This window comes from Humulus lupulus, chromosome 8 (assembly GCF_963169125.1).
Source record: "Humulus lupulus chromosome 8, drHumLupu1.1, whole genome shotgun sequence".
Taxonomy (NCBI): domain Eukaryota; kingdom Viridiplantae; phylum Streptophyta; class Magnoliopsida; order Rosales; family Cannabaceae; genus Humulus; species Humulus lupulus.
The window spans coordinates 87,259,865-87,283,710 of record NC_084800.1 but is presented as its reverse complement, the minus strand read 5'-3'; the positions used below and the strand labels follow the sequence as shown (position 1 = coordinate 87,283,710).

The window sequence follows — 23,846 nt, the reverse complement described above, 5'->3', positions numbered from 1 at the left end:
TACAAAAACTTATGGAAAATGGGACTAGTGGGAGACAACCCGAACACATGTCGTGTGTTGATAGGATGCGCAGGGGAGTGGCAGTGTTTGCAGGCGAGTGGGGAGACACTGTCAGGCTACGTGTCGCACGCAGGTGGACTCAGTCAGGTGCGTCATGCAGAGTGGGGCCCACTGCATCAGGCGTGGCAGACAGAGTGGGTCGACTCGGCTGGCAGCTCGGCTTGGCTTGGACTCATCTCGGCTCGTCTCAATGAATCAGAATCCCACACGTGGCAGATGGTAGTGGAAGGGAAGCTGGGCCTGGGAAATTGGGCTAAGGTTTGGGCCATATTTTTGGGCTTGATCTTGTCAAAAATGCCATTTTTTCAATCTTTCTTCAGTTATATATTCTATTATTCTTCTTTCTTTTTCTTTGTGTCAAAATACATTTTATTTCCTAAAAATCAAACACAAATTAAATTAAGAATAATATTTTCAAATATAAAATATAGTACAATAAATCCATGAAAATATTAATAAAAACTTAATTAATTTTAAACTTTAAAACTAATAAAATGATATTTTTGAGCACTAATCACAACCCCCAACCAACTTATTGCTAGTCTCTAGCAATTCAAGCGGAATGATAAATACTAACATGATAAATACTTAAGTATTAACACAAAATGTTAGTAATAAGACAATAAAAGTTATCAAAATTACTTTGAATAAATCTAGAGTTGTGAGTGTGTGCACCAAACTTTAACCTTTTTACCGCAAATTATAGCACATAAAGCCTTCGAAATGATGCCAAGTAAAACTCTCAACTCTATTAACCTCTCATGTAATTGAAAATATTTAAAGTTAAGAGTTTCACTCATGGAGTTGGAAATAAAGAAGTAATGTAACGTCTCAAATTTTTTAATATGACTTAGTGCCTGGATTAGGGGGCCAGGAGGGCAATAATTAATTTAATGTGTTATTATATGATTATATGCATGATTATGTGCGTTGTATTATTATATGGTTGTATTTGTATATTATATGCATGTATGTGATATATGGGTGAGACCACATTATTATGTGGGTATATTTGAGCTATTCGGCATGAGACAATCCTAGGAAGCAAGTTAGCGGTTTAGTCATAACGTGGTTAATTACTTGGCTCGGGGTGAGCCAAGGGGTAGTTTGGTGCTTAGTACATTATCGAGAATGAGCGGGTAATGGGAAATGATTTGATAATTATTTGAGGATATTGGGAGTAACGAGAATAGAAGGTCGTTAATTATGACTAATGGGATAGGTGTTAATGACAAAATTTTCCATGGGTGGCTTTGAGGGAGTAGATTGGTCCTAGGGGCATTTTAGTCATTTAGTCTTAATAGGTAGACTCAGCTAGGGGAAACGATGGAATGAACCACAAAAAATAGGGCTTTATCTCTCTTCTCTCTCAATCATAATCTCTCTCTCTCTCTCTCTCTCTCTCTCAGTTTGATTTTTGAAGCTTGGAGTTTAGGAGAATTCAAGTTAAGTTGAGCTAGGTTCTTGATTGGGTGAAGCTAGGGGATAATTCAGTGATTGAGGTAATGATTCTAAGCTTTAACAACATGTAATCATGTTACACTCTTGTGTTATAGCTCCGTTAGAGAGAACTTTTGATGATATCCCTATTGGGCCCATACTAGTCTAACCCAAGCTACATGACTACCTATAAATAGGGTCATTTGTGCATTGTAGTAGGGATTTGATTTTCTCTTGCAGAAAACTTCCATTGTTAAACTCTCTAAAAGCTCAAAAATAGTGACTCGTGGACTAAGGCTCATTAACGCCCCAACCACGTAAAAACTGTGATCTTGATTATTTCATTGCCTTTTTTCTAGCTCTTATTTCTCGATATATTTGTAGTTTCTGAAAAACTCGGTAAACATTTTGGTGCTTTTGTTGAGAGCCAAATGAAAGCTTGAACCAGTCTTTGTCATCTACAACGATGGTGAATACCAGACATACTATGTTTGATCCCGCTCAACAGCAGCAACAACATGAGAATGGAGAACCATTCCAAAACCTGCAAATTCCTCAAGACCAACCAGAGGATATACCTTATCATGGGCCCCTGCCTGATGGCTCCTAGAACTTTGGAGAAGGGGGTGAGTACGACAAAGAATACTATGAGGAAGATGGAGAGGGGTACAAAGACCATGAGGCCGAGAATCCCATTAATCCCAGTGAAAATGATGTGGAACCTGAACATGAGGACCTGGAAGTGATTCGTTTGAGACAATAGGTCCTCGGTCAAGAAGCAAGGATGGCGAAACAATAGGAGAACACCCTCCAGATGCAAGAATCCCTCCTAGATCTTCAAGCATTTATTGCTGCTCAAGGATTTATAGTTAATCCCCTAGTTGATCCTCCCAAAAACTCTACCACCTATCCCACCTACAGGGACTAGCGCTCCCAACAGTGCTACAACCCCTACTCCTCCTCCGGGACAATCCCTTAATCTCGGAGTCGGTCCTTCTAACCCAGCTCAAGAAAAAGAGAAAGCCAAAGCGGTTGTTCCCATAGAAAAATAAAACCCCCAAAAGAAGACTCATTCCGCTCAAAAAACTAGGGTGGACCCAGAGCATTTCCCTAGGAAAGAATGGGTGAATCTTTTCCCAGGACGAAATCACCCGAACAATTCGCAGGGGAAACGCCCACAGGGAACTAAACCCCAAAATGTCCCGAGACATGATGACCAGGGAAGAAATTTTTATCCCAGTGCATCCATGAACAAGGATCATGGAGGGCGTAAACCCGGAGAGGTGCCGAAAGCTGTTAGTTCAAGAGATGACACATCCCGTGTTGATTTGTGAGACGACCTCAACGCTCGAAAGGAGCAGGCCCATAAAGAAAAGATTCGCCCTCGAGGAGGAAATTTGAGGAATAACCTCAACGACAGAAGGAATGAGAGAATTCCCATTGATGATGGAATGGTCAGGTAGTTCATGGAGCAGCTGGCCGATCTCAAAAAGGTCACGGACTGCTTGGTCCGAAAGAAAGAAGGCAGAGGTTTTGATTCAGAAGATGAAGAAAAGGAATTGTGTGAAAAACACATCCTAGATGTCGTGTTACCCAAGGGGTTCAAGATGTCGGATATACTTACCTACAACGAAAACACTGACCCAAGATACCATCTATCCCGTTACAATTGCCTGATGATTGTAGCCCATGTCTGTAATAACGAAAAATGCATGTGCTTTTCGATCACCTTGTCTGGACCCATCGAAGAATGGTGATAAAGGCTCAAGACAGGATCGATTCAATCTTGGTGTGGATTGCAGTCAACTTTCCGTAAGCAATTCGTAGCTGCCTAGAAATTGGACATGGAGGTCAGTGCACTGGCCAACATTAAGCAACATTCCACTGAAAGCCTTAGAGAATACATCCAACGCTTCACAGAGGAAGCTTCAAAGACTAAGGTGGATGACAGACAATGCCTAATATCCCTCCAGTCCAGAATCAAAGTTGGATCCCCTCTCCGGGATGACATGCAGCGTAATAAGGCAGCCACTCTTGAAGATTTTATAAGAAGGGCTCAAGGCTTCATCAACTGGGAAGAAGCTCGAATCCAAGATTTTGGATGGCATTCAGCACCGCAACCAACAACATTGACCATTCCTGGGTACGGGGCGCAAAACCTAGCAAATCTCTATCTGGCACCTCCAGTGATATCCAAGATACAGTTCATGACCCTAACTTTTTATGTGCCCGCTTCATCGGGATATGCTCCAACTTCTTCAACCCATTTTTTTGGATATGGAGTGGAACCAACCGAATACAGTGTTGCTCCAGAAGTGGTTCAACCATCCCAGGCTGAAGTGGCTGAGGCAAGCATAAACCCTTCTTGGGGAAAATGATTCAACAAGAGTGAGAGTCGGGCCGAGCCCGCAAAGAAAGGAAAGAGGTGGACACTCGGGGGAATATTTACCTTGCAATGGGCAACGTAGTCCACTACCGAAAACCAAGCCCTATGTTTAAAGTGGGAAATAACCCAAGGGACGCGAACAAAAGATGTGCCTATCACAAGGACATAAGCCATACAACTGAGGAATGTCGTCAGCTGAAAGACAAGATTGAGAATCTAATCAAGCTGAGGCACCTCCACCAATGGGCCAGGATGCCGGTTGAAGTTCTAGGACAACCCATGGCTCTCGGACAACTTTTTTCCTAGAGAGCACCTCAGCAGTTCAGACCCCCTCAGAGAGGATACGTTCCAAGACCAGGAGCACAGGCCCCTAAGAGGGCCCCAGTAGTGTGACCTTCTGGAGGCCATATGGATCCTGAACCCAGGATGCCATATCCGCCAGGAACTGCGCCCCCTCGAGTAGACGACCACATTGCTACCATATCTAGAAGCCCGCACCTAGGAGACCATCCTGGAATGACCAAAAGAGGTACCTCATCGAACTCTACCATAACCATGAGATGTGTGCATCGGTCCAAATTCCGGCTCAGTGCCTAAAGCTGATGAATCTGCCAATAACGTTCACGAAGGAATATGCCTGGAATGTGCACTTCCAGCATCAAGATCCCTTAGCCATTGACGCCTAAATCGCCAACAAAAGAGTATCTTGAGTGTTGGTAGATAGCGAGAGTTCTGTGAATGTCTTGTTCAAGCTGGCCTTCACAGCCATCGGCTTAATGGAGGTGGACCTAGCATCGTGTCCAACGCTGATCTACGGCTTCAATGGGGATTCATTGCTCTCGATGGGAAAGATACAAATCCCTGTTACATTGGGGAACGAGGTTCAAAATACGTTCAAGTACTGCACATTCATGGTGGTGGATTATCCCACTGTGTATAATGTGATTTTTGGGCGGCCCACTCTGGTCGACTTTGGTGTTGTTACCTCCATCTGCCACCTATGCTTGAAGTTCCCGTGTGATAATGACAGAGTGAGGACAATATGAGGAGATTAAAAGAGTGCCCGAAAGTGTTAACACGTCTCCGCCCGACCGATCTTCATGGTCTGCGAAGAGCCCCTCGAAGAGGAAAATGTTGCTCCAGTCCCACAACCACAACCAGCACGGGGGGTGGTCCAGGAAGACGACGAATCAGATCCCCGTATAGAAGCAGACAGGGTATTATAACCTATGGAGGAGATTTAAGAGGTGTGAATCAGTGACACCAATTCGACCAGAGTAATTTGGGTCAGAAGAAATTTGAATCTGGAGTTCAGTGCTGCGATAGTCTCCCTAGTAAAAGGAATCAGGACGTCCTGGCCTGGTCCCACTTGGATATGACCGGGATTGATCGCAACATCATATGTCACGCCCTGAACATCGACGAAAATGCAACTCCAGTTTGGCAAAAGCGAAGGCTACTAGGCACAAAATGGGCAGAGGCCCTCAAACTAGAAATTGATAAGTTATCCTTGATTAACTTCATCCGGGAATAACTATACCCCATTTGGTTGGAAAACCCAGTGTTGGTGCCAAAACCAAATGGAGCATGGAGAACTTGCATAGATTTCATGGACCTCAACAAGGCATGTCTGAAGGACTACTTCCCTCTGGCCCGGATAGAATAGATGGTGGATACCACGTCTGGATACAGGTTGCTAAGCTTCATGGATGCTTATTCCGACTACAACCAGATTTCAATGCATGTAGCAGACCAGGAACACACTAGCTTCTAGACGGACAAGAGTGTATACGGCTACATTGTCATGCCTTTTGGGCTAAAGAATTTCAAAGCCACAAAAATGTTCTGGAACCTACTCGAGAAGAACATGGAAGTCTACACAGACAACATGCTGGTAACGTTTAAGACATCGGCCCAACACACAGATGACCTGGCGGAAGCATTCGCCATTATCCGGAATTATGGAATGAAGCTAAATCCCAAGAAATGCACTTTTGGCATGGCGTCTGGGAAGTTTCTAGGCTTCATCGTAAGCTCATGAGGGATAAAAGCCAACCCGGATAAGATCAGAGCTTTGATCGACATGCCATCGCCACAGAAACACATAGATGTTTAGAGCCTGACAGGAAGAATAGCGGCTTTGAGCCGCTTTGTGTCGATGTCCACGGACAAGTGCATTCCGTTTTTCAACATACTTCATAGAAACCAGAGGTTCGAATGGACAACCGAGTGTGAAGAGGCTTTCCAAAAACTAAAAGAGCATTTGGCTCAAGCACCAATCTTGTCAAAGTCGATGGATTGGGAACCACTGTACCTATATTTGGTCGTGTAAGAACATGCCATAAGCACCATGTTAGTGCAAGAAGAAGGAAAATTCCAACTCTCGGTCTATTACATAAGAAAAAGGTTGCTGGGCACAGAGTCCATATACCCTTTGATTGAGAAACTGACATTTTGCTTACTGACCACTTCCAGGAAGTTAAGACCTTACTTTCAAGCTCATGCCATCAAGGTTCTAACAAACCATCCCGTACAATAAGTATTACAAAAACCAGAATCATCAGGAAGACTTTTGAAGTGGGCCATGGAGCTGAGCCAATTTGATATCGCCTACGTCCCCATAATCTCCATCAAGGGAGAGGCCTTGGTCGACTTCATCGTAGAATGTATCGGGATTGATGAGGACGAAGAGCTAATCGACCATGTAGTTCCCTTTTGGAAGATCTTTGTTGATGGATCCTCCAATGAAAATGGGGTCGGGATCATCCTAATATCCCCAATGGTAAAATTCCCTAAGCTTCCAGTTTGAAGCGTCAAATAATGAGGCTGAGCACGAGGCCATGCTAGCTGGATGATACTTAGCTCATGAAGTGGGGGCAGAGAACATCGAAGTCCACAGCGATTCCAGTTGGTGGTAAGAAAATTTTTGGGAGAATACCAAACGAAGGGGGAGAAGATGGCTGCCTACGTGGCGCGAACCTGGGAGTTACTCCAATCATTCAAAAGATACATCATCCGCCAGATCCCCAGGGAAAAAAATGTGTTCGCAGACACATTGGCAAAGTTGGCCACAGATGTTGAAGCAGGATTCTCCAGAGTAGTCCCAATCGACCATCTACCTGCACCCAGTATTCAAGCCGCTACAATCGTAAATGCCATCAATTACACAATGTCCTAGATGGGGCCTCTCATCTAATATCTAACCACTTAAGAATTGCCCACAAACAAATCGCTGCTAGGAAGCTTCACTACCAGGCCCCCAGATTCGTCATGATGGATGACAAGCTCTATCGCAAGGGGTTATCCATGTCGTATCTTCGATGCGTATCTGAGACCGAGATGAGCGTGATCATGCACAAAGTGGATGAAGGCTTTTGCAAAGATCACTTAGTCGGACTCAGGTTGTCCAAGAGAATCCTAAGGAAAGGATATTTCTGGCCAACGATGAAGAAGGGCTGTGTAGATTACGTTCGCAAGTGTGAGCAATGCCAAAGGTACACGAAGATCCCGTGAGCTCCTCCCATAAAGATAACCTTAATGACCAGTCCATGGCCTTTTGCAGTGTAGGGAATTGATTTTGTAGGATCCTTTCGATCGAGAAGGGTGGATTGAAATATGCCATTGTAGTCGTCGACTATTACACCAAGTTGGTCGAGGCAGAACCAATGGGCACCATTACCTCCAAAAAGGCCCTAGACTTCGTCATCACCAATATTGTGTGCCGATACGGCCTCCCTCGTAAAATTGTGTCCGACAACGGGAAGCAATTTGATAGCATCCACTTCATCGAATACTGTGAAAGATATGGAATCGTCAAAAGCTTCTCCGTAGTTTCAAGGCCTCAAGAAAACAGGAAAACGGAGGCCGTGAACAAGATTTTTAAGGGGCACTAAAGAAAAAGCTACAAGCTTGTAGGAGCAAGTGGCCAGAAGAGTTTCCCTACATCTTATGGGTATACCAGACCACAGAAAGAACTTCGACCGGACATACTTCCTACTCGATGGTCTACAGATGCGAAACAGTCATCCCAGTAGATTTTGTGGTCCCATTCCACAGATGAGATATGTATGATCACGTCCAGAATCATGCCTTTCTCCAGGAATTCCTTGATCTCATCGAAGAGATCTGGGAAGAATCACAAGTGCAGCTGAAGATATATCATGGAAAGATTGCAAGGCACTTTAACTCTAGAGTTAACATCCGAAGGTTTGGGACTGGTGATTTGGTCCTGAGAAGAGTCTTCCCTGCATCTCAGGATCTGGGAGTGGGGGTCCTAGGACCTAACTGGGAAGGACCATATGAGATCCAAAATGAAGTATTTCTAAGAACATATCGCCTAAAGCGGCTAGATGGAATAGAGGTCCCAAGGGCCTGGAATGCTAAACACCTCCGCCGGTACTATCAGTAGATGAGAGGGGTCAACCGTATTTTTTTTTTAACGTTTTAATTTTCAAGTTGGACATTTCCTAGTTAATGAAAATGGTGTGAACAAAATACCATAAGGAATGTGTTAAGAAAAGAAAAAGCCCATGTCCATCTTTAATTTTTACATGAACAAGTGACCTAAGACTACACTTTTTGGTCACTTGGGGGGTAGGACCATCTATACAGTCCAGGATTAAAAACAAAAGGTGATGCAAAGCTCAGAGCTTAGTCCTGATCTGGATTCGTATCGACTGAGTTCAAAACCCAACTCCCAAAAAATTGGTTCATACCTAACATGGTCCGAGACGATTTAATAATTATTTATTGTTCCCCTATAACGGTTCAGAATTGTTGGAACTCGAATCTTAGGTTTGAAATGATTAAAGTTAATCTTTTAAATGGTCCAGGTCGTTGAAACCCGAACCTCGGGTTTGGGATAAGTTATATAACTAATTTGTACCTAAGAATTTCTTAATGGTCCACGTCATTAAAACTAAGTCATATCTGAGAAGTCCATAACGGTCTAGGCCGTTGGAACCTGAACCATAGATTCGGGGTAAATTTGTTCAATTATATTTGGTAAGTCCAAAATGGTCCAAGTTGTTCAAACCTGAACCTTGGTCTTAGGACAAGTTAATCAACTTCCACAATTTTTCCCCTAATGGTCCTGAGCATTGGAATCAGGATTCCACATCTAAAAAATTCATGCATAGTGGTAAAACACTTAGTGAATTTTTAAAAAAGAAATATATGAGCATAAACCAAGAAATAAAGATGTGTAAGGATAAAAACCAATATAATAATAAGATAGTAAGATAAAAAAATTGTCTTAAGCGCATCCACGCCCATAAAAAATATGTTTACAAACAAAAGAAAGGAGAGAGGAAGCCCTAAATAAAATTACAAAGGCTCAAGCCTGGGCTTCGTTCTGATCTGGGACGTCTAAAGCGTTTTCATCCTGTTGATCCCTAGTAAGGAGCTCCGTGTATTCTTTTTCCTTGGCCTCAAACTCGGCCCTTTTTGCAGCCGGATCCAAATAAAGGAAGAGATTCATATTCTTGTCCTGGAGCCAAGCCATGTAAATGGCTTCATCAAAAGTGGTTGCAAGCCTCCTCGCTCTATTTCAACTCCAACTGGGCCTGGGCCTCCAAAGCCTGGATTTGGGCCTCAAGAGATTCCACCTGCTCTCGTTCTTGCTGAAGTTGGGCCTCACCCGCCTCCAAGAGTGCCTTGGTCGAAGCCTCCACACCACAGGCAAGTAACAGTTCCACCTCAAGGTTGTCCACCACCTTCTTATGGTCAACATCCTTCCTGGACAAAGCTTCCTCATGCTGAGCTTGAACCCAGGAAGTCTCCTTGGTGAGGGCCTCCTTGGTAGCTTCTCGTTGGTTGACGACCCCCTCCAGCTCCATCTGAGCCATCTCTAGCTTTATGGCCATCTCAGCCACCAAGTCCGCGTTTTCATGAGCCAGCAATGCATCTTGGAAGAAAGCAAAGTTAGAAAAAACACAATATGATAACGGTAATAAAGAAATGAGATGAAGAAGTGGCTTACTGCTGTGGGCTGATGACGGATGGCCTGGGAGATGAAGAGGGCATCATTGCTAGCCAGTGTGGCATAGCGTTTGAGCCGAAGGGAGGACATGGACGTCCCCACTTAGGCTAGTAAGTCCACAACAAACGAGGCCATGTCTTGCCCCAACTTAGGCTGAAATCCAATCTCTGCTCCCAACCGGTCCACAATCTGCTGGGGAGCGTTAAAGGCCTCTGAACTTCTAGAGAACTCCATTTTTCGACGAATGATCAGGGCCCGGGATACCATCTTCATCCTATCTTTTAGGATGATTGACTCCCCTTCCCCAGGAAGGGTCGAGTTGATGGGATGCTCAAGAGCATCCAGGAGCTCTGGCATAATAGTGAGACTTTCACCAAAGGAATGTTCCTTGATCACAGTGAAGTCCTTTGTCTTGGCCTTCTTGGCCCGCTCTGCGGACGTCGTGGAAACAGAGTTTGTCTTCCTGTTATTTTCCCCACCTCTCCTGCTCCAAGTTTATGTTGCTCAACAGGCGCCATAAAGGCTGAGGCAGCAACTTGAACTCCCTTGGAGGCCCCCGCGACCAGTTATGAGGCCCTGAGTATCAAATCAATGATCATCTTCTTAGTCGGGCCCTTGGTGGCCTTCTTTGCTAATGCATGCCTTGGCCACAGCAGCCCTGACCTTAATCAGTTCCTTCACCTTGGCCACAGGATCAGAAATGTTCGATTCATCTGAAATAGGAATGAAATACAGATTAGTAACAAAACAGGAAGGACATGGAAAGAAACATGCAAGTCTAAGTCCTCCGGAACGGACCCTTATCTATGGAATGGGCCTGACTTAATTCTCCTAGGGAAAAAGCATGAATTTGATCCCCCATGTCATCCAGATCCAAAAAGCTACCGTATTGAAGGAACCAGGACAAATGCATGTGGGTCAGTGTGTCCACGACAATGGGACAAGGAAGCCCCATGTTGCTAACAATCTCAGTCAAATAGTCCCAGTACCGTTGCCTACTCCTAACAAAGTTGTCAATACGGGGGGCATAAGTAAAAAATGGAGGCGTTTTACCTTGCCCCAAGATGCTGGCCTCAGGAGCTCCAGTGTTTAGCCCGCTACGTCTTCAACTTTTCTGCGTCCGCCTTAACCGCGGCCTCCACCGCCTCAATGTGAATGAGGTTTAATTCTTCCCTCAGAACAGGGTCCCTCTTTCAATGTAATCCCTGGAGGTTGGGGGCGTCTATCGACTGATGGGCGACAATCAATATGGTGAGTGAAACATTCTCTGTGGTCCAGATCTTCAGTACTAGTGGTGGCATATATCTTACTCTGGTCCAAGATGAACTTGGTTAGCTGGGTCTGAGCATACGGACATGTTCACAGGAACGTAAGTATCCGATAAATACAACAAAGGACGAGATGAAGAACGAGAAAGGATAACTTACATTCGAAGTGGGGTTCTTCTCCGGAAGGAACCCAGATGTCATAAACCAGTAGTGTCTGACATCCGATGGATGTTTCCAGGAACTGTATGTAGCCAGACTGACACTACGACTCTTCAATCGATAAAACACATCTCGCGTCTTATCCTTGGAGCTCAATTGCGGCTCTAACCGGTAGTAATACAACACCTCCATGGGGGTGGGCTCTAGGATCTCCTTCCAGGCGCAGAATACACGCCACCCCACAAGAAACTTGTACGCCTGGGGTAGAAGCTAGAATAGCGCGATCCCCGCAAATTTGAGAAATCGTGCGATATAGTCGTGAAGCAGGAGAATGGCTCCCACACTAATGTGGCTTGTGCTCCAGGCCTCGAATACGCCTACTCCAATATGGGGCTTCTCTTCTTTCTGGGCCAACTTTTTGAAGAAAAGCCATTGAGTCGACTCTATCCTGAAGGATTTATCCAGCTCTTTCAGCATCAAGTAGTTCTGGAACTCATTTATCTCCGCATCCATCTCCCACGTGTTGCCAGTGGAAAGCTTTTGCCCCTCTAGGGCAACGGGGCCCGCATTTACTGCATCCTCTGGATGGAGGGTGATGCCATGACCCATGATCAAGGACCTGGAAGCGATAAGAAAAGCAAGAACCAAGTAATCAGCACCAAAACCGAAAAATTGGTTAAGGTACGAGGACTCTCCTAAACTTCTCAAAGAGGTCCCCTTCGGACATAGATCCAGGAACAATTAAGGTCCCAGGAGCATGATTCGAGAACTGAAGGCTAAATTTTTTTGCAAAAGGAAACTAAATTTCTCGGACGATTTTGAGGCGTCCGGGTTCGATGATTCAGAGAAGTCTAACCCACTCCGTCGATCAATCTATCTACGGAAGGAAGTGTCACCTAGAAAGTTCCCTATTATTCATCACTAACACTACCTAGAACCACCCTACATGGTGGTCATGGCCCTAACAGTAGCATGGTCGCGGAGTTAATATGATAATAAAGAATAATGAAGGAAAATAAGGAATTGACCAGAAAACTTACCGAAGAGACTTGAACTTGGGATTTGTTGATGTACAAGTGATAACATCAGCAGAAACTCAGTCTTGAACTTGAGGAGGCTATAGAATAACTCGTCAATTTTTCAGAAGGGTCGTCCGGGCAACGTCGTCCTCTTGATGAATGAAGGGAGGCTCCGTTGGAAATAGGTTGGCTCGAAAATGTAGTAGATTTCGGAAAAGCTCGTCTGCGATTTCGGACATTCAGAGTTTTAGCTCTCTGCTCTCTGGTTTGAAAGTTTAGAATCAGTAAAAAGTGAGGAAAGGAGCCCACTTGGGTATTTATAGGAGAAAAATCTCTTGTTCGATCCAATGCTTCACAAGGAATATCCATAAAAGGTCCCCATCCAACGGTTCCGGATAGAAACGGCGCATTAACTGGCCCAATCAAGTGCTAAATCATGGATCCATCAATCCATGATCTGTGCCTCTCTCATCCAACGATCCACGTTGAAAGTCCCAAGAAAACCCTCATCTGATGGTTCCAGACAATGTAGAAACATTAAACAGCCCACTCGAGTGGTAAAAACACATTTTCGTCTAGACAAGATGCTTCGAGAAATGCGCTGACATCCATCAATCACCCAGGACATCAATCAATTTTCCATAGGTTATTTGGTCGTGAGTGGCGCAAACGTACCATTTACCTAGAGACATGTGCCTAGGTCAATGTGAATTCAAAAGGTTGAGGATTAACCAGTTAACCCCCAAGTAAATGAATCGGGACTTAGGTAAACGAACTGAAATTCAAGTAAACGAACCAGGACTTAGGTAAATAAATCGGGAGTCAGTTGATTGATTTAGGATGAAGAATGCAAGTCTCCACCATGCACACACGGACGAAGACTTGGGGGGTAAATGTTGTCCATACTTTCCACCTTGAACATGTGGCATTGTCAAGTGGGCCTCATAAGCCCTCAAGAGAGGTCAAGGCCCAGTGAATACTGAGCAGCCAAGGGCCGGAGGCCCAGACCCATCTTAGGTTCAACGACTGGAGAATAATCATATAGTAAAGAGCTTGGATCTGAGACATAGTCCCGAACAAACTTCATGGACTCACCCAATCTCCACCCTCCGAGGTTTAGATCATTGTGGTAAACAGCCCATTCCAAGGAACGGATCCCACCACGTGGGATCTAGATGAAGTTTTCATTTCCATCCTCTCGATCCAACTCACTATCAGGATCTTTCCTTCGATCTATCATCGCTAGCTGATGTCCTTCTTGGTAGAAGAACTCGAACTTTGGTAAATGACCCCGAGCCTGAGTAAACGAACCTAAACCTCGATAAATGAACCTGGACCATGCGTCCGGGTAGAACAAGGCCAGTTCTTCATGCAACTGACGTGTCCCCAAGAAATCTAGCAGTTAGTCTCCCTAACTAACCTACAGAAAGGGATATGCACGGTACGTACGATGTTCCTAGGAAACAGTACTACCACTACTCTGACAGATCCTGTCCCCAGAATCCCATTGGTAGCCCACGCGGATTAGTCCATACTAACATACGAAAGGCAGTTGTAAGGCTCTACTACGCTTAAGCTAGCTCAGTGGGCCTAGATTAACAATCTGTAGTCATGTTACACTGTTGTTATAGTTATGTTTGAGAGCACTTATGATGATATCCCTATTGGACCTGAATTAGTCCGGCCCAAGCTATATGACCACCTATAAATAGGGTCATTTTTGCACTGTAGCAGGGATCCAGTTTTCTCTTGTATGAAAAAAAAAACGCTGTTGAACTTGCAGAAAACTTCCATTGTTAAACTCTCTAAAAGCTCAATACTAGTAACTCGTGGAATAAGACTCATTAACGCCCCAACCACGTAAAAATTTTGATCTTGTTCATTTCTTTGCCTTTCTTTCTAGCTCTTATTTATCGATATATTTGTAGTTTCTGAAAAACTCGGTAAACAGTTAGCATGGCATAAGTTGTGTTATCCTAAACAACAAGGTGGTTTAGGTTTTCGCTCTTTTGTTCACCATAATCAATCCCTCTTGGCTTCATAAGCATGGAGATTTCTTATGTATCCGGACTCTCTGCCTTCTAAGATATTTAAAGCCAAATATTACTCTCATAATGATTTTCTACATGCTTCAAGTATTTTTCTAATTATTCCTTGTTCAAACTTACTACCCTTTAATGATAATTACTGGGACTATTGTTTCATTATCAATGTGTCCTTAATAAGTGTCCTACTACTTCTTTATATCAACAGTTCACTTACCTTATGTGTACTAATTTTATTTTCCTTTACAAATGTAAATTTATTTACTTTTAGTGTTGAATGTATGTTCTTGTTGTTGGTTTTGGGTTCCTTTTGCTTGTCCTTGGTTGTTGTGGGTTCTATATTTGGCTCTTTATATACATATACAACCAACAATCCATCCTTATTGATTATTCAACATTTTATTTTGTTTATTGTTTATAATAGGCCTTGCTTGCAAGATTATTTGTCCGGTTTTTGTCATGATTTTGTTTCGATTTGTTCCTCTATAGTTGGGCGAGCACCAAGCTATATTTGGAGAAGTCTTACTTGGGGAAGGTCACTTCTCATTGAGGGGTTGCATTGAGGAGTTGGTAATGGTGAATCTATTTTGGTCTACCTCATCCTTTTACCTTTTTGCCTTCGTCAAACAACTCATAAAATTCAAATATGTTGGTGAAGGAACTCATTCAGGCTAAAAGATTAGGATGGAGTATATCTCTTTTGAGAGAAATGTTCAATGTGGCTGACCAACAATGCATATGTTCCATTCCTATTTCTAAAATTCCTAAGGTTGATTCTTGGCTTCAGCAATTTTCAGAGTATGGCAATTATTAGGTGAAAAGTGGCTATTATTTGACTGGTCATTTGGATTCTACCCCTCCTTCATTAAAAGCAGTGTTCTCAGCATGGTGGAAGAAGTTTTGGAAGTTAAATTTACCAAAAGAAGTTTTACACTTCATATGGCGAGGGTTCCATGAAATACTTCCAACTTGTGTTGGCCTACAAAAGAAGAAAGTGCCAGGCATTCAAACTATCCTCTGTGTGGCAATTCTTGTGATTCTAATAGTCGTGCTATTTTTTGGCGTCACGACTTTCAGAATATTTGGAATCTGTTGGAATTTACTCTTCTGCACAATCTTTGCGTGGATGTCTCATTTAACCATTTAAATTTAAAGGCTTATGATGTGTAATAACCAAGGTTATTATTTTCTTATAAGCTCCTTAATTATGACCTTAGTTTAGTTTTATTAGTTTATAGTTTTGACTTGAGTGGTGGAATTTAAAAAGATTGCTTTAAATTTAATTAGTTTAAGTTATGATTTCTATGACTTAGAAAATAATTATAATTATTATGGTTAGTATTTATAAGATTTTATCATATGATCAAATTAGTGTATAGTTTTAAGCCTTTATAAAATTTATGTACACATGTTATTTGGTGGTTTAAGAAGTATACATGTAGCATTAAAATTAAGTCCCAATTATTGGAATACACTATGGTAGCCGAATTTCCCTATAGATTTAATAGGTAGAATTTTTCATGATTTAATAAATAAGTGACAAAGTTTAATTAAAGAACCAAGTTTTACTTGGTTGAAGACCAAGCTTAGTCATAGGCGTGTAGCATAGAAATAGGCTAGATTTTTGTAGAGTCCAAGAACTTTACTTAGCTAAGATAGATAATAGTATGAGAGTATTTATAGCATTATCTTTGTAACTGTGGATTTTTGGTTCAGACCGGGAATTATTTGGACACTCATAGTAGTACTTATAGATTTTCTAAGTTTAACCTATAGTTTAAGAATATTAAGTATAACCTAAGGTTTGATTATGAGACTGATATTAATGATCATATTTATTATATTATAAGGTTTAGGCATCAACCAATAGGATTTTAAGCACATGTTATGAATGGTAATTAAGGATTAAGTATTTTGGAGGATTAAATTAAATAAGGGTAAAGTTTGAATGTTATAGGGTCAGTCAGCAGCTTTGAATACGTTGAGGGCTTAGTCAAGGCTGTTTACTCCATTCAAACTTAGCTAAAAATGTGTAATTTCGTGTTTAAATATTCAGCGAGTGCCGATATATCGCAGCTATAGGGGGCGATATGTCGCAGCACGTAGATACGGAAAACACGAAACGATGCACGGTCGCCTCGGGCATACTGGCCCAGGCGATATATCGCCTACAGGGGGCGATATATCGCCTCCTTCAGCATATGTTCAATTGTTTTGAATTCTTTTCCTTTCAGCCATTCAAACTTCTTCATAAGTCCAGCATCTTTTGAACGAGTCTTCAGCCTCTGCTGAACGATTATTCAAATGATTTTCACCTAAAAAGCCATTATTTTTATTCAAGTAAAATCAAGATCTTTTCACCTCCAAACTCTATAAATAGGACCTAGTACCCAGCCATTATTCACCATTTGCTCTAAGTTCAGAAGCTGCTAGTGTTAAGTGAGTGTGAGAGTGTAAACACCTGGTTTGGGGAAAAACTATAAGCTTAAACATCATAAGCTTATCAAACACTTTGGGAAGTGAGTTCTATAGTATTTCGATGGAGGTTAGATTGATCTTGCAAATCTTTGAGGTAACCAAAACTCTAGTTCCTTTCTGTATTATGTTTCCTTTCTCTTAGTCTTCTACTCAATTTCCTAACCTCATTCTTATTTTGGTTAGGGAATCCAAGTTCTTAAGCACTTAAGTTGTGGTAAGCATATTTTCTTTTATGGTTTAGTCTTCCTATTCTCTTTCATTTCATCTCCTTTCTTTAGACTCACTCTTGTTCATTATGGTTTTAGGAGTGTTCCAAAAGTCCCAACTCAGTCCATTATATCCCGGTAACTTTGGTATGGAAAATAGGCTAGAATCTATATGTTTATGTTTATGTTATCTTATGTGTTATGTTGTGATATGATATGAGTATGTTATGAATATGTTGTGCATGTGTTTGTTGTAGGCTTGGGCTTATGCCCTATTTGACTAACAAGACCCCAAAAAGATTGTGGGCATATGCCTATTTAGCTGGTAGGACCCCACTAATCTCATGGGCATAAGCTTGTTTAGTCTATGGGACCCCAAGTAATAATGGCCATTATAATAAGTGAATTATGTGTTATGATATGTCTTTACGTTGTTATGAAATTATGTTTATGTTTATGACTATGTGTTAGATTTTCCCTTGCTGGGCATTAGGCTCATTCCTTTCTGTTTATGTGCAGGAAATAAGCTTTAGAGGCGGAAAGATTCGTGACGCTTAGAGGATGTGTATCGATGGTGAATGGAGTCAAGGGGCCGAGCGTTATTCGATTCGAGGATGTAGTCTTGTTTATGTTTTATGGTTTTAAATGTATTTTCCGCATTTTCTATGTAACTCTTTTTAGTTTTAAGTTATTTTTGTTTTAAAGACAATGGGTACCCATATCCTACTTATTTTTATGAAAGTAACCTTTGTTTCTACAAGATTATAATAAATTATGGTATTTTCGCAAAAATGTAAGTTTTATGTATAGTTTCGTTAATGGTCCAAAAAGTCTAGAGTAGTGGGTCATTACAATTTTTTACTCACTTTGAATTTACATGATAGGTGTTACACTAAGCTTGAATCACGTTACCATGTTGGTGATAGTTGAAACCATCTGAAAGCTTTTTAATTTGAAAGTGTATAGGTGTAGGCGTGGGAGAGTATTTTGGAAAGCTAGTTAGGACTTTGACTACTTATAGTTACTTGTTAGTATATGTGGCATGTTAAGAGAGTTTGTAGCACCTTCGAATGAGTAATTCAGGAGCTGGCCGAAACTACCTAGGGGAGGGAAAGCTTGAATTTTGACAATTTGTTGAATGGAGGTGGAGAGAATTAAGGAAAGGGGTTGGGGTTGGAGCCTATAAATAGAACTATTCCCAGCACCATTTTTCACACAAACCAAAGTCTTCAAGTGCTCTCCATTTTTGAAGTCTACATCTCCCAAATTCCCATCTTTTTGCCCCATAAACACACCATATAGCTAAACCACTATGGTCGTAATAGTGCTCATGAATTCTTTTTCTTCTATTTTCTCTATAAAGCCTCAAACATTATAACCATTATAAACCTCTATATAGCCAAAATACACAAGCCTATCAAACCACTATATAGCCGAAATTACCAAGTATCAATCTCTTAGTATTGTTGTTGGAGATAGGCTCTTTTGTGGAGGCTCGGGATTTGGAAGTATTGATCTTTTGGTTCTAGGTTAAAGGTATGACTTTTATAAGGTTTAGAATTTTTGAAAGTTTAGTTATTATTATAGTCTCTAATCTTAACTCTTCCTTTTATATATAAGGTTTTTTGCGAGATCTATTAGTACAAGCAATCTCTTTTTCTTCTCTTATTACACACTCAAGGTAAGGAAAATTAGATAGTTTTAGTTATGACATTTAAGTGATTTGTATGACCCTAACGTTTCAGGTACAAGGGGAAAACTGTTGCTGGACCATGTGTTCAGAATTGTATGAAGGACCTAAGTGATGTCCGGTAGGCTCAGTTTCCAAAAATTGTATGACGGACCTAAGTGATGTCCAGTAGGCTTGGTTGCCAAAAACTTGTATGACAAACCTAAGTGATGTCCGGGGCTTGAATTCTAACCTTTAAAAGCACTTATTCTTTCTTTTGCGTGATCTGTTATGGTTGACGCGGTTCTTCGCCAACAGATAATTAACAGAATAAAGAGTGGGATTAGTGCTAAGTAATGAACCGTAATAGATGAATGATCTTAAAATAAAATGATGACACGAATACTTTTTTAGGTGGTTCAAAGGTTAAAATCCTTCTAGTCCACCAGCCAATATTATTGGTGTTTTTCTGATATGCTTTATAGGGTATTTCTTTACAAAATCGAATCCAACCCTTTGCAACTCCCAGGGTCTCCATATTTATAGGGAGAGGCACCTAGGGGTTGGCAAAGGGGGGTCATCCCGTGACCTTCTTACCCATCATGTCACTTCTGTGACATTCATGATTAATTCCTAAAACCTAACAAATGAAGTGTGGTCTAATCAATAGGTAAGGGGGTAATGGGCCGCACGGCCCAACCCAGTCGCGGGTGCCTGAACACGCACGTTTATGCTGCATGTCTGAGAATTCAGGGATATATCAGACACGTGATGTCTGATATATGCACGTTTACATTGCGTAGTTGACTTTATAAGAGGTCCGAGGTGCCAACTCAAGCTCGTACCTCGAGCTTGATGTATTCTTAGCCCATGGTGTCCATACTTCTGACCTGACCCCTTAGTAATCTTAGTAAGCCTTTGGTTACCTCGAGCTAAAGAGGTAGGACATGGTAACAGCAGCTCCAGGTACGTGGCATCCACGTGGCTGATATAATTATGTCATCTCTCAGCTCGCTAATAGCCCGTGGATAATTAGGGCGTACAGTTATTATGACCAATATAACATGTTATGATCTAGAATTTGTTATTATGACCAATAGAATATGTTATGATCTAGAATTTGTTATTATGACTTACGTATGACTAATAGAATATGTTTATGACTTAGAGTTTGATTATGACTTATAATGTATTATGATCTTGTATGATTAGTATAAATTAGTGTTGTTATGAAATCTTGTATGAACTTATGATATGATTTGTTATGACTATGTGATTGTATGATTTCTTGTATGCATTTTTCTTACTAGGCTTAGAAGCTCACTCCTTGTGATATTATTGTGCAGATAATTGAGTTTCGAATGATCGGTGGCAAGTGGGACCTAAAGAACTTAATGATATTCATGAGGATCATGTAGCCGCTAGAATGATCAAGGGCCTATGATTTTATTATGAAGACATTTTCTTTTAAGTATTTTTATTTCTTTAAATTCGAATGTTGGTTAGTTAATTTTGTTAAAAACCTTAATTATTTTGTAAAAACATGGGATCCCTTTGCTTTATGATATTTTCTTAAATAAAAGAGCAACATTTATCTTTACGATTCAACAATGTGTTTTTTATAATATTATGAGAAATTAGGGCTTTACATGAGGTGCTTTCACAATAAGATTTTGACTTTTTCCTATTCTCAGCATTTGGGGAAAACGGAACCAGATCACACATGGGCATTCTTCTAGTCCATCCAATGTAGTCGTGTTGCGAATTTGTGCTTTATTTGAGGAATTTAAGAAGTCTAGGTTGTCTAAAGCTCACTTATCATCATCTTCTTGTACTTCTACTACAACTTGGATTCATCCTCCGTTGGAATTCTATAAGTTAAATGTTGATGCATCTTTGGATGAACGATCAAATACGATTGGAATTGGTGCTATTTTCTGGAATTCAATAGGCGAAGTTGTTGTTGTCTTTCAAAATCTTTACTTGGTATGTGTAATTCCTCAAATATCTGTTTCCTTTAGTTTCATTTCAAAATTTTACTATTAGATATGTCCGTCATTACATTAGTGCATTTATACACTTTCGTTTCTTGTTGTTTACTTATTTTATTTGGTTCTTCATTTTTTGATCACTTAATTTGTCTTCTTTGTCCACTTTGGAGACCATACTAATACGTACTGTCTAATGTATTTGATGTTTATAATCTGAGTTCTCTTACAACATCCATGGATATTAGTTGCCTTAGCACATTTTGGTTTTTCCTAGTAAGTTTGCATTATTGTTTGTTAGCTGTCACAATTTATTAGCTTATTATATGTCATTATGTAGTTGAATGGATTTTTATCCCGATTTTTTCTTTTACTTAACAATTATTTTTTTCCCCAACTTTCTTTTGATTTATTTTGTTGTGCCATTGCTAGTGGCTTTGGATTGGTCTTTGTTGCTTGGTTTACTATGGATGGAAGATTTTCCATGTATTACACTCAATTATTTTCAATGAACTGTTCATTGTTAAAAAAATATAAAAAATTGGTAGCATTGCATACATGATTAAGATAAGAATAAAATGTGTAAAACGTGTGACTTGGAAAGTAGAATAGAATTAAGTATCTGTATTACCAGCAGTTTCTTTCGGGAAAATTCAAAAACATTCAAAAAAAAAAAATTAAAAAAAAAATCAATGTGTTTAATCTAATAAGGAAAAAAAATGAAGAGGCAAATGCACAACCACATTCACGCACCAGTTTAGAGCTATTCAAAATACAGATAGACTAATTGAAAACATTCAAAATATGCATAAAACTAAAAACCAAATAGCTAACCTAAAAAATAAAATAAAACATTGTCTCAGTACATCATTCAACTTCCAATGGAAATTTATTAAGATCTATCATCAAATTAAACTTTCTACTAGTGGTAGTACTAGTAATAATTGGTAAATTAGTAGAGTAGTGAATCTTTTTGTGTCCACCAAGTGCTTGACCCGAACTGAAATTTTTTGAGCAAAATGAGCACTGAAATGTTTTTTTCCGGGCAGGCTCGAGAGCTTGAGGAACTAGTGCTCTATTTTCAGCACTTACTTTAACCTTTTCTTCTTCTTCTTCTTCTTCTTCTTCTTTGTATTCTTCTTCCTCTTCATAATTATACTTCTTGATTTTCTTATGATTGGCTTTGTGTCCACCAAGAGCTTGATAAGAACTAAATACTTTTCGACACGTTCCACACTTAAACATTGGTTGTACTTCCCCACTTTCCTTTTTCTTTCTGCACCATGTGTCGTTGGAAAGATCCATTAAAAACATGGCGGCTTCTTCTACAGATAAGACTTCATCGTTATCATCACAACGACCAACAGCCGACAAACGACGCCGTTTGGATCTCCTCCCAGATGTGGCTGCCATGACAGTATCCTTCCTCTTCTTGACGTATTCATAATAAGATGATTGGTCGCTCTCAGTCTCACTATCAGATGACATTTGTAAAGTCTTATAAGATGAAGATGCAGACTGAGATATGGTATCATCAATCGGCAGCGGCGGCGGCAGTGGCAGAGGAAGCTTTGCCATGTGAGATCTCATGTGACCACCCAAGGCTTTGCCATTGGAGAAACGCTTACAGCAAATCTCACATACTTTCATATTAGTGCTTTTGTTGGATAGTAAGAGTAGTTGTAAGAGCAGTAGTAAGGTTCTTATAAATGTGTGAACAAGAGAGAAGGCTAAAGGCAGTATGTGAACGCATTCCATATATGAAAGCAACAAAAGCAGAATGTCCAGAATGAATATATATATGTAATTTACATATAGGGCTTTTCTGAATTTATGTACACCATTTGTTTTGGTGAAATCATCATATTTGGTATTATTATTTTAGTTTGAATGTTATAAATTTTTTTTTTAAAATCTGGTTTATTTTTTTTAATTGATATACATGGGAAAATCTGGAGTGTAATTCTCAACAGAATTATGATGTGTATAATATTTTAGTTTTATTTGGGTAAGGAAAAAAAAGATTCCTCTTCTTTACAGATAAATCTTCCATTATGAGTGTGGAGCCTATCTCTTTGAATTCAATTAAGTTACACACTTCTTTTTTATAAATAGAAAAAAATAACAAAAAAATTCTGGATATAGATTTGTTGACCATGTATAATAAAATTTATTGTACAAATCAATGGTGGAAAATTGCATACCTAAAATGGAAGATTCGCCAATAATGATTATATATGTCTATGTACATTAATATTTTTTTTTTGGAAGTTCTGCCGTAATGAGACCCAACTAAAATAATCATATAAATGGATATTTTATATGTAATATAATGTAACTTTTTGAATTGGGTTATAATCTCATCCAATTATAGAAAGATTAGATTACAAAAATCGAATTCTAATTAGACTTATTAGTTTGGTAGAAACATATCCAATTAGATGTCCAGTGAAATTTAAATTTTAAAATATAAAATATACAAAAATAATAATAAAAATAAGTATATTGTTAACTTGTTAATTTTTAATTATGCTTTCTTTTAAATAATAAAATTAATAAGTACCTTGAATGGTTCTTTCCATTCCTTTGGTTGAAGATTACATTAATTCCACGTTTGCTAAACTGTGTAATCGTAATCAGAATAAATTAATTGAATAAAATATTGAAAAATCAAAATCATTATTTTATTATGTTGTTTATTAAACTAAGTTAAAGGGAATTGAAAATATTTTACCGAGTAATTGGCGGCAAACCCCCTTATTTTTATATTTTATTGCACTTAACCCCTTATTCTCCTTTTTTTTCGACAAAACATGTCTATTAGAAAATCCATATACCCATTAGTTCCAAATCACACTACAAGAAACCAGTTCTTTGCCGGCGTAATTCGGAATTGCGCCGGCAAAAATCACTTTCACCGGCGCAATTCATGAATTGCGCCGGCAAAAATCAAACCCTATGCCGGCGCAATTAACGCCGGAAAAGATGACTTTTGTCGGCGCAAGTCGGGGTTGCGCCGGCAAAAGTAATGCCAGATTTTTCAAAATAAGCGTACAAACTTTTGCCGGCGCATTTCACCTAACGCGCCGGCAAAAGTCAACGTGTTTTTAAATTTTTACACGTTTGAAATAAAAAGTAGGTGGGCTTA

The 23,846-nt window shown here is 40.1% G+C and overlaps 1 protein-coding gene across 1 annotated transcript; it reads right to left on the bottom strand.

Annotated features, from left to right (window-relative positions):
* Nucleotides 1-21,263: 21,263 nt before the first annotated feature.
* LOC133793939 (zinc finger protein ZAT1-like) lies at nt 21,264-22,688 on the bottom strand. Its single transcript, XM_062231164.1, has one exon. The coding sequence runs from the start codon at nt 22,454-22,456 to the stop codon at nt 21,566-21,568; it is 891 nt and encodes a 296-aa protein (XP_062087148.1). The 5' UTR covers nt 22,457-22,688; the 3' UTR covers nt 21,264-21,565.
* Between the last annotated feature and the right edge of the window lie 1,158 nt (nt 22,689-23,846).